This window comes from Podarcis pityusensis (genome assembly GCF_964106645.2).
Source record: "Podarcis pityusensis genome assembly, chromosome: 9".
Taxonomy (NCBI): Eukaryota; Metazoa; Chordata; class Lepidosauria; order Squamata; family Lacertidae; genus Podarcis; species Podarcis pityusensis.
Genome location: NC_138034.1, coordinates 30,990,790 through 31,000,599, shown reverse-complemented (window position 1 = coordinate 31,000,599; position 9,810 = coordinate 30,990,790). Strand labels below are relative to the sequence as shown.

At 43.5% G+C, this 9,810-nt stretch overlaps 1 protein-coding gene across 3 annotated transcripts; it reads right to left on the bottom strand.

The window, feature by feature from the left end:
* Positions 1–955: 955 nt before the first annotated feature.
* Positions 956–5,085, bottom strand: HMGB2 (high mobility group box 2). 3 transcript variants are annotated; one of them, XM_081021803.1, is made up of 5 exons: positions 4,933–5,085; positions 4,290–4,473; positions 2,862–3,004; positions 2,555–2,729; positions 956–2,064 (listed from the first exon to the last, which is right to left on the bottom strand). In XM_081021803.1, the coding sequence occupies exons 2-5, from the start codon at positions 4,437–4,439 to the stop codon at positions 1,897–1,899; spliced, it is 636 nt and encodes a 211-aa protein (XP_080877929.1). In that variant the 5' UTR covers positions 4,440–4,473; positions 4,933–5,085; the 3' UTR covers positions 956–1,896. The 3 variants fall into 3 exon arrangements, with proteins under 3 accessions (XP_080877929.1, XP_080877928.1, XP_080877930.1); XM_081021802.1 differs by having other exon boundaries at positions 4,908–5,084; XM_081021804.1 differs by having other exon boundaries at positions 5,010–5,028.
* Between the last annotated feature and the right edge of the window lie 4,725 nt (positions 5,086–9,810).

The following is a 9,810-nucleotide window of genomic DNA, read 5'->3' as shown; positions in this document are numbered from 1 at the left end:
CAAGACATGAACCAGTAACTTTGCATTATTAGCAAGCTATGAAAATGTATTAATGTAGTAGTCTTGAAGGCAATAAATCAGCCAAATAGTTACATTTTTCATTTAAAAGATCTGATGTAAACATCAGTGCCAACTAGTCTTGCACAGGGACAGGAAACCTTTTCAACTGTCCATCCCTTTTGTAGGCAACCTTATAGGGGCTGCATGTTTGGCTGGAGGAAAGTGAGTTTTGTACAGAAACTCTTACTTCCCAGCCACAAGAGTGTCTCCGAGCAAACTAAGTATTACTGCAGTTCAGGATCTCTGTTCACTGACTGATTCCAGTCATGCAGAAGCACTCAAGGAGGGCATGGAGCAGATAACGAAGCAGCATGACTTGGAATCTGGAGGCCATTTAAATCCCAGGCCTGAAGTTCCCCAATCCTAGTCTAGAATCATGTAGTCTTTACACCACTACCTATGAAAGCTTGTCTACAAGCAAGAATGCAGTAATGGCTCCTGTACTGCACTATATTGAGGGGTCCCCTAGCTACAATGAGCGAGTTTTAATCTCCAACATCCCCCCAAAAGCTTCTGGTAAAAAAAAAAATTTTGGAAGACTAATCATGCAATACAGTATTTCTGGACAACTTTGTCAACAGGAAGGCCATGTATCTGATTTATAGGAATTAAGTGTTTCATTATACAACTATGGACCTGACACACAAGCAATATTTGTAACTTAAAATGGGAAGCCGCGAACACAGAACTCAGTGCAGCATATTTCTAAGCATTTTCAAAAAGGTGCACTTAATGCTAGCCCCCATTAAGCCTGTAGTATGAAGGGAGAAGCTTAGGGAGTTAAGTGGTTATTCCTTACCTTCTACATGTGCCACACTAACCTCAAATCAAGCAACATCCAAAACCAACCCATGGCTGTATCATGCCATTGCTGCACAATAAATCAACTCATCTCTAATGTGGCCAAATTTGACATTTTAATTTTCTCCTACAGACTTTTCAGGTCTGAACTTACACAAGATTTTTCATACTACAAGCCCCACTTCAGAGTACCACTTTAAGAGGCATGTGATACACAGTCCTAGTTACGCAGAGGAACATTTGCAATGCTGTACAACTGGGAGTGGGGAACCTCTGGCCCTGCCCTTGTTCCTGAATAACTATCATCAGCATAGCCAGGGAAGGGAATTGCTGTTCAACATATGAAGGGCCACAGGTTGCCCACTTCTGCTTTATGTGAAAGTTGCTTGTAATTACTCCAGTCTCAAAAGTTGCAACATGAATTAAGTCTAACATGGCTTCTCTAAGTCAGCCTTCTCCAACCTCATGCCTTATTAATGTTCTGGACAAATGCCCTTAAATTCAGAAAGAGTAAACTGTCAAGGAAAATGAGTTGCAGCTCAAAATTTTTTGAGCGTACCAATTGAGAGAAGGCTGCTTTAAGGTTACCTTACCCTTCATGACATTACCACAGGCATATGCTATAATTTCCAACTGTTTAAGCAAATTAACACTACAGTATAGTAACAAGAATAATGTACATCATTTTATTACAAAATTGTTAAAAAAGTAATACAATGCAATAGTATGCAAGACAAGGTTGACTACCAATTTTACTACCGTTTTTTTTAACTCTGCTCAAAATCAAGCTGTCACTGAATCCAAAGAACCATTAAATATGCCTGAACATTTGACAATATCAGCTTTTAAAAATCTAACAGTAGTGGCATTCAGCTACTACTTACATTAGAATACAGGTCTCCCTACAATCACATTACCTATACACAATTCTGTACAGTTTTTATACTGAAGCTAACAATGAGCTGCACTCGACTTCACATTCTTAGCAAAATCATTGACTTTTGAGCACAAAATCTTTACAGCAGCTTTATAACTTCACTCTTCGTCTTCATCTTCCTCCTCCTCCTCATCTTCCTCCTCTTCTTCGTCTTCTTCCTCATCATCATCTTCTTCAGGTTCTACTTTCTTCTTGGAGCCTGCTGGCCTACCTGGACCTTTCTTTCCTGCATCACCCTTCCCCTTGGCACGATATGCTGCAACATCCTGCAACAGCAATGCAAAATTTAGTTTGAAAAAACACATCTCCAGAAAGATAAATTGGAATTTCTTCCCATTTGTTCTTTGGGTTGCTTCCCGACACTTTCAAAACATGCTCACAGCATCTATCACTCTCCCCATGGCAATCATCCTTGCCGCCATGTCTCTTTACAACAACATATAATGTAAGACTATGAACCTTAAAAACAGCAAACGATGCTACTGGAAGACTTTTGCTTTTTACTGAAACCAGTTACTTTTGCATAGTTTTCCGCCAAGGGAGCTGTTCCTTAGGTGGTCTTCTAGTAGTGTTCTCAGAGCCAGTACCATTTAGACTCACCAGTAGAAACTGTACCCTCAGGCTATTTTCTAGGTCATTACTGTACCAACATTAACTTTTGCTAAATAATCAACACTAATTTTCAGTTGGCAATTCAAGGTCCCAAATAGTAAAACCATAATGCACATTAAGAGAAAACTAAAAGGAACACATTACCTTCTCATACTTCTCCTTTAGTTTTGCTGCCTTCTGCTCAAAGGGCTGTTTGTCTTTTGCTGTTTGCTCAGACCACATTTCGCCTAGTTTCTTTGCTGTATCACCAATAGACAAGCCTGGGTGGTCGCTTTTTATCTTTGGGCGATGCTCAGAACAAAACAGGAAGAAAGCAGATCTACAGGATGAACAAGGACACTGTGTCAGACAACTTGGCATGATTTCAGATTAAGGGGATGGTAGAAATGTTCCACTCATTTTGAAATTAACTTACATGCAGACCAAAAAATCATATCTTTGATAAACTTACGGTGGTCTTTTGGGGGCGTTGGGGTCCTTCTTCTTCTTCTTCTCCCCTTTAGGAGGAATATAACTTTTCATCTCCCTATCATAGCGAACTTTGTCACCCTTTGCCATGTCTTCAAACTTGCCCTTTTCTTTTGCTGACATTGTCTGTAGGGAGGGGGAAAATGGATGTTAAAACCACATATATTTAAGGTTTGGGGGCCTTGGCAACAACCATCCACTAAATACTGGGAGCAACATCTCCATATATTATATACGTTAAGAAAAACTACAACAATATACTAGAAGTCAACGATAAGGCAGGCACCATATCCAAACAAGCCAGATTGTTTTTTCCACTATGCTACTTCCTATTTTTCCAGATTTGCTTTAAAGCCTTTTGTTTAGCTACAGACACTAGAAAGGAAAAAAATGAATTCCTGCCAAACAATGGTTGTAAGAATGAGTTGGGACTTACAGAATTATCATACAACCGATGAGCACAAGCATTTATTACAAGTCCAAGAATGGGCAAAATAATATTCTGTTCCTCCCACAGACCATACAGAAGACATTCCTTTTCCAATACCCCAGAAACTGCCTGGAACAAATATACACATATCTAACATTTATTAATATTTCTTGCTGATTTAAAGTGGGGAAGGCTTAAGTAAAACTACACTGCCAAACCTACAGTTGGTATGTGAACCTCCTCATAACATATTCCAGTTCCTTTTAATTGTAGTTTAATGAGAATGTGAAGGAGGCGCGGGCAAGAAGGTGCAAACATTAAGACATTCCAGTAGGTGGCCATTTTCAATCTGCTTAACTTTAGCAAATTTGCTTTTGTAAGCTATCCTGGCAATCTGCAAGTTTGTCCCGAAGAGCTGAGGAGTTCAAAGAGTATTATGGAAATACTCAGAACATCCAATAGTTTTCTGTAATGTACTGTAATGAAAAGCATTTTAACGTGGGGAGTAGGAGACACAATTTGGCAAACGCGGTTTGGAAGTAGCTTAAAAATGCACAGCAGCCTTTATTGTTGCAACATTTCAAAGAACTCTCCTTACAAATTTACAGGCGGGGTTTCACCATGCCTATTTAAAAACATGCTAACAGCCTAGTAAACTTTGAACTTGCTCTATTCCTTCCATCCCCGTTTACAAAACCCAGCCGCTCCTGCAACTTCGCACTGTTAGAAACTGCGGCCGCCAAAAAAGCTCGGCAAGGGGGTGGAGGAGCAAGGGAAGCTGTTTATCAGGCGGGCCCGCTGGCAGGCCCGACTCCAGCTCCGTTCCCGCCTTTTAAGTCCTTGGGCGGGCGCGAGCAACTGCAACGCGCGCCAACGCCGCTGGGAGGGGGAGGGGGGAGCTTGCTGGGAGGCGGCGCCTAGCCGAGCAACGCCAGGCGAGGCGGGCCCTAGCTGGGCCTGGCCGAGCCGCTTCTTGCTTACCCGCCATTTCTCGGAGCATTTCTTGGAGAAGTCGGAAAAGTTGACCGAAGTGTCCGGGTGCTTCTTCTTATGCTCCTCGCGGCACGTTTGCACGAAATAAGCGTACGAGGACATCTTGCCCCGGGGCTTGTTCGGGTCGCCTTTGCCCATGGCTGCGGCAACGGTCCCTGATCGGTGGGGAAAGCTGGGTGGGTTGCGGGGGAGGGGGGCAAAAAAAAAGAGGGAGGGAAAATTAACGAGTTAAGCAACGCGGAAAAGAGGCAGCGGCCGCTTACAATGAGGTTCGCATTCCGGGCCTTCCTCCCCTCGCGCCCCCCCCCACGGCCTGTGGCGACACTTTCCCGCCCAAACTACTTCGCCCCCCCTCCTCCGCGCCTCACCACCAACCGCTCTTTCGAGGCTTCTTCACGGGCCTCGGAGAGGCTAGAAATTCATTCCTCCCCTCGCGCAAACTCTTTCCTGCCCGAAAAACCCCCGACGCCTTCGCCCCCTCAGCCTGCCCCACGGCTCCCGGGTCGCGTCAGCCCCAAACAGCCCAGTCACCGTTTCTCAGCCGCGCCCCAGAGCTCAAGCCGCCCCAGCCCCGCTTTTCTAAGAAAGGGTGGGGGTAAAAATTACACGTTTGTGGTACTTAGCCCCTCGCCTGGTGGAGCTGAGGAAGAGAAGCAGCGGCCGTTGGCGACGTCGAGAGAGGGGGGTCAAGTAAAACGCACAGATCACCTTCCTTCGCCGCAGTCGAATGGGTCGTTTCCAACGCACTTGATAGCCTCTTGTTTTCCACAGCCCTACCCGCCACAGCAACTTTACCCGCAAAGCTCGCGGCCGGGCCCGCCCCTTCAGCTCTCCGGTTGGCTGCCTGGCTGGTTTGAACCTCGTCAAGCCTCGCCCCCGCGCCTTTCGGAGCAGGCGATTGGCTGAGGGCTCATGCGACGCCGCCAGCAGAAGTCGCTATGTTCGGTCGAGAAAGGGGGCGGGAAGAAAAGAGGGCGGGGGGAGGGGATTGCTTGCGCTTCATACCCGTTGAAACCGGTTAGGGAGTGTGGAGAGAGTGGGATTAAGAGCGCGCCTCCGATTGGAGGGCTGGTAGGGCTGGAGGGAAAAACCCGCAGAAACCCCTGCCATTGGCCAAGGCATAAACCAGGAGTTGCTATTGGTCCGAGGAAGGTGAAATCGCGTGGTTTAAAAATACAAAGGAGGGAGGGGGAGGGGGAAAAAAGTGAGAAAAACAAGAAGAGCTCCAGAGAAATAGGGGGGAGGGGGGAAACATCTGCGGGTGGCAACAGTTTTACTGTGTTTGAGAGGGAAGGAAAACAGCTCGGGCGGGAGCGTATATGAGTTTGTGCTTTGCTCCTTGTTGTAAAGCTGTTGGAAGCTGCACTAGCCTCTGGCTTTAAAGAGAGGGCTGCACAACATTTGCCCTTTAAAAGCGGGTGGGGGCGGGGAGAGAAGTCTTGTCCTCAGTTGTCCATTCAGTCCGACTTCGAGGGACCTTGGACGCCCAAGTAACCGTGCCCAGGCTCGCCGGCCGCCTTTATCTACCGCATGTTTAACTCAGAAATTACTTTTGTCTTCTGCAAACCTCGCTCTGGCTGGAGTGAGGAAGCGGCTGCAAATCATCCGTGTAAATGATTTGCTGCCTTTTGAGGAAGTACCTCACACCCCTCTTCGCCATTCTTGCTATAGCAGATGTAACACGGGTGCACGCCTTGCTTCTTTCCCGTGTTCCTGCCGAGCCTTGGGTTTTCCCCCTCCTTTGCTTGCTTGAGGCAACTTGAAAGTTTTCGCATTGCCCTCGCCACCTGTTGCTGCTTCTCTTCGCTGCTTCTTCCACGCCGTCTGCCTCATGGTCGCTTAGCCAGCTGTCCTTTACTGTAAAAGTCTGTTGTCCCATAGTCTGGCCAGCGGTGACTGTCCCTCATCGATCCTCTTTAGCCCCCAAGGGGGGGTGGGGATATGGTTTTTGAACATCTCAAAAGCAGAACAGCCCCTCGTCGTAACTTTCGGGGCGGTTCTGTGTATGGGGTGGGCAGCAAGAGGAGGCGCGCACCTTCCTCACTGAACCATAATTGCCAGAATTCATTACTATTGTTATTTAAAAGAAGTAAGTTTCTATTGATTGCAGAGCCTGAGATAATAAGCAAAAATCTACAGACACCTTCCCCGCCCCCCACCCCAGAATACCCTAATCCCTCCTTTCAGTATTTTACTATGCTCCTCCTCCTTGAAAATTTTCTACAGCTGCCCATGATTGACAGACTCCCTTAAACATAAAGAAGAGGCCTTTGGTACGCACACTTACCTACTTGTTAGTTTTCATTTATTTAGTGGACGTGGACAAGATCAAATATTGCCAGTCCTCTGTTACATTTCAGAACGGATAAAATGTAGATTTATGTTCTGGCTGTATGTGCAGTATTTTTTCCCATCATGTGCAAGAATCACATTTAGCTATATTGATCTGCTGTTTGATTTGATGGGCCTAAGGGGCAGCATCCAAAAACGTTGGGAATACTCCAAAGGCACCTGTAACAACAACACAACTATATGTTCCCCATCCTCTGATGAGATGCCTGACAAAGCATTTTTTTAAAAAGAGTCTAGTGTACGTGTTTGATTACAGGTTCCAATATATTTCCCCATATTTACTTTGTGGTGATCTTAAGGGAATAGCTCCTCCGAACTGTGTGGAATGTGAATGTGCTGCTTTCATTTGGTACAGTATTGGGTCCCTCCACAAACAAAATGGTTAGATTGTGCTCAAGTGAGTCACAAATAAAGGAATGACTATAGCGTATATAGCATATATTCCTCAAGAAACCCATGATCATGGATATAATGTTCTACTCCCCTAAGACAACCTCACTGCTTGTGTTAATCTTGTGTTATCAGACTATAAATTCTAGCAGTAAGGAAGAGCAACTAATGTTGCAACAAGTTCTGATTTTGCTGAAACACAGAAATCAAGCCTGCTTAATTTTTTATTTATGGTAGCACTTAAAGGCACAGCACCTGGGTTGCAAGGGGGTGGAGGAGAGGAAGCAGCATTTTTAAAACTGTTAGTTGGTAGTTTAAAATTTTAATGGCTGATCTATTAGAGTACAGTACATATCTAAGTGGCTTTTAAAAGGGGGTAGCAACCAGACAATTTCTCTCATCCATTACATACAAAAGCAAACTATGCTACTGTGCTAGGACAGGGGCTTGTATTGATGCTGGTTGCACAGAAAGGCCTTACTAAGGTGCATAAGGTGAGAAAGGGTTTTACTACTATGTCTTACCCTCACACATGGCTACTATCCTCCTCTTTCCATACACACTATACAGTGGTACCTCAGGTTACATACGCTTCAGGTTACAGACTCCGCTAACTCAGAAATAGTACCTCGGGTTAAGAACTTTGCTTCAGGAAGAGAACAGAAATCGTGCTCCAGCGGCACAGCAGCAGCAGGAGGTCCCATTAGCTAAAGTGGTGCTTCAGGTTAAGAACAGTTGCAGGTTAAGAACGGACCTCCGGAACGAATTAAGTACTTAACCCGAGGTACTACTGTACCTTCAAAGCACATCCTTTCCCTCAAAGAATTTGGGGCAATGTAGTTTGTTAAGGGTTGCTGGGAACTGTAGCTCTGTAAACTACAGTGTCCAGAATTCCCTGAGGAGGGAAATAATGTACTTTTAAAGTATGGTGTGTACACATTAAGTTTCAAGGGGATTCCCCACCCTGACATATTTTTAAATCACTTAATGTTCTTTTATAGAATATGAGACAGCGGAGCAAGGGAAACTAATTCAACAAGTAACCATGATTTGTGTTCCCTGAGTGGGAAATGATCCATGAATGCAACACTTCCTAGCAACAACTTTTTAGACCACAACCCTTTAAAGTTTCTAGGTTAGGCCCATGCATTTTCATTTGCTGCCTCTTCCTCAACTCACTGAAAACTGCTAAAACAACGATTCATTGTTGTTCATTCCCAAATGGGAAATGGTTGTTTAATATCAGTTCACTAACCAAGATCTTAAACCATGTGTGTTATTTAAGACTCTGGTTAGAAAACTGACCTTAAAGGAGCATTCTGTATTTTGGAGTATTGTCATTTAAGTTAACCAGGATTGGTGGGCTGCTTGGAAGAGGCAAGGGGGAGCACATGTTTCTGACTATTGTTTTCAGCTTCTGTGATCACACTCCCATTAACTGTGCACTCACTGCATTTCCAGTGCCAGGTGTTTAAACTGTGTTCACAGATGTTATCCAAAATGTGTATGTATCCTGCACTTTATTATAAAATACAGCCTCCCCCGCCCTCAATCAAGTCCAGCTGAGCAATTAGCCTCTCCTAGAAGCAGCTGTGAAGGGAGAAGAGGCGTTCAGGGATTATTTTTTAAAAATAATTATATAAGTTGTGTGTGTTTCATATTAATTAAACTCCCCCCAGTATACTAGTGTACTTGCTTAAAAAAAAATCAAAAGGCAAGATGTGTTTTATTGTAGCATATGCATTTTCATATAAATTGATATAATTATGCATTGCACGGGCATTTTGCAAAGAAATAAACTAACATACTCTACATCAAATTAACCAAATAGGTTTTGTCAAGGTATTTGCCACAGGCATAAAGAAAAACATGTTAAGGTTGCAATGCTTTATATATATAATTGGCATATCTCCAATTAATCACAAGTGGGTCTTAACATGCCTAGGATACATAATGAAATGAGTTTGATTTTTTAAATATAATATCTATTAGTATAAGCATTCAAATTTCCTATGCTCCTCAAGTCCTTCACTACTAAATTTTAAAAGTAATATTTAATAGACCTTTCCACTAGGCATTTAAAGGCTATGTGTGAAGAAAACTTTTTGAAGTCCCATCAGATCTTCTTTTTTAGAAGTATTCTACTTTGCTGTACTTCAAAAAAGTAGCCCTAGAGCTGTGATTAAAGAAACAGGCTTGCCCTTTATATCCTGGCACTGGGATTAAGCCAGATAGTTTCTTAAGGGAAATAGTTTCATTCTGCCTTTATATTGTGGTTTCCTTCCCTGCAGAGTTGAAGCCATCACTAAAAGATTAGAGTAACAATAAGACAGTAAACTATTCAGAAAGAATCTGTCTTTTGCAGCAGAAAGTGCTAGCCAACATTTGGCACAGTAGCTTTTGGAAGAAGAGTTATATGGGAAGTGAATATAGAAGAATTAATCTTCATGTAACAGAATGATCTGCTTCAGGGCACAAGTTGCTAAAGAATGTTCCTCTTTCAGATGGTTGGGGTAGAAAACAGGGAAAGCAGAATAAACAAGGGATGAACATAAGCAAATGCTGTTACACATATTTAGGCTTCATCTCAGCCAAGGATGGGGGTTTTAGCACTTACAAAATATAGCCATGAAATGAGGTAAGAAATGAGATTCTGAATTTAACTTCCATTTTGGCACTCTGATCCTAAATGTAACTTTCTAAACTTATTTGTTTCAATGGAATCTACTTTCAATTTGATTTGTATTTCCAACCTTATTGCTACAAC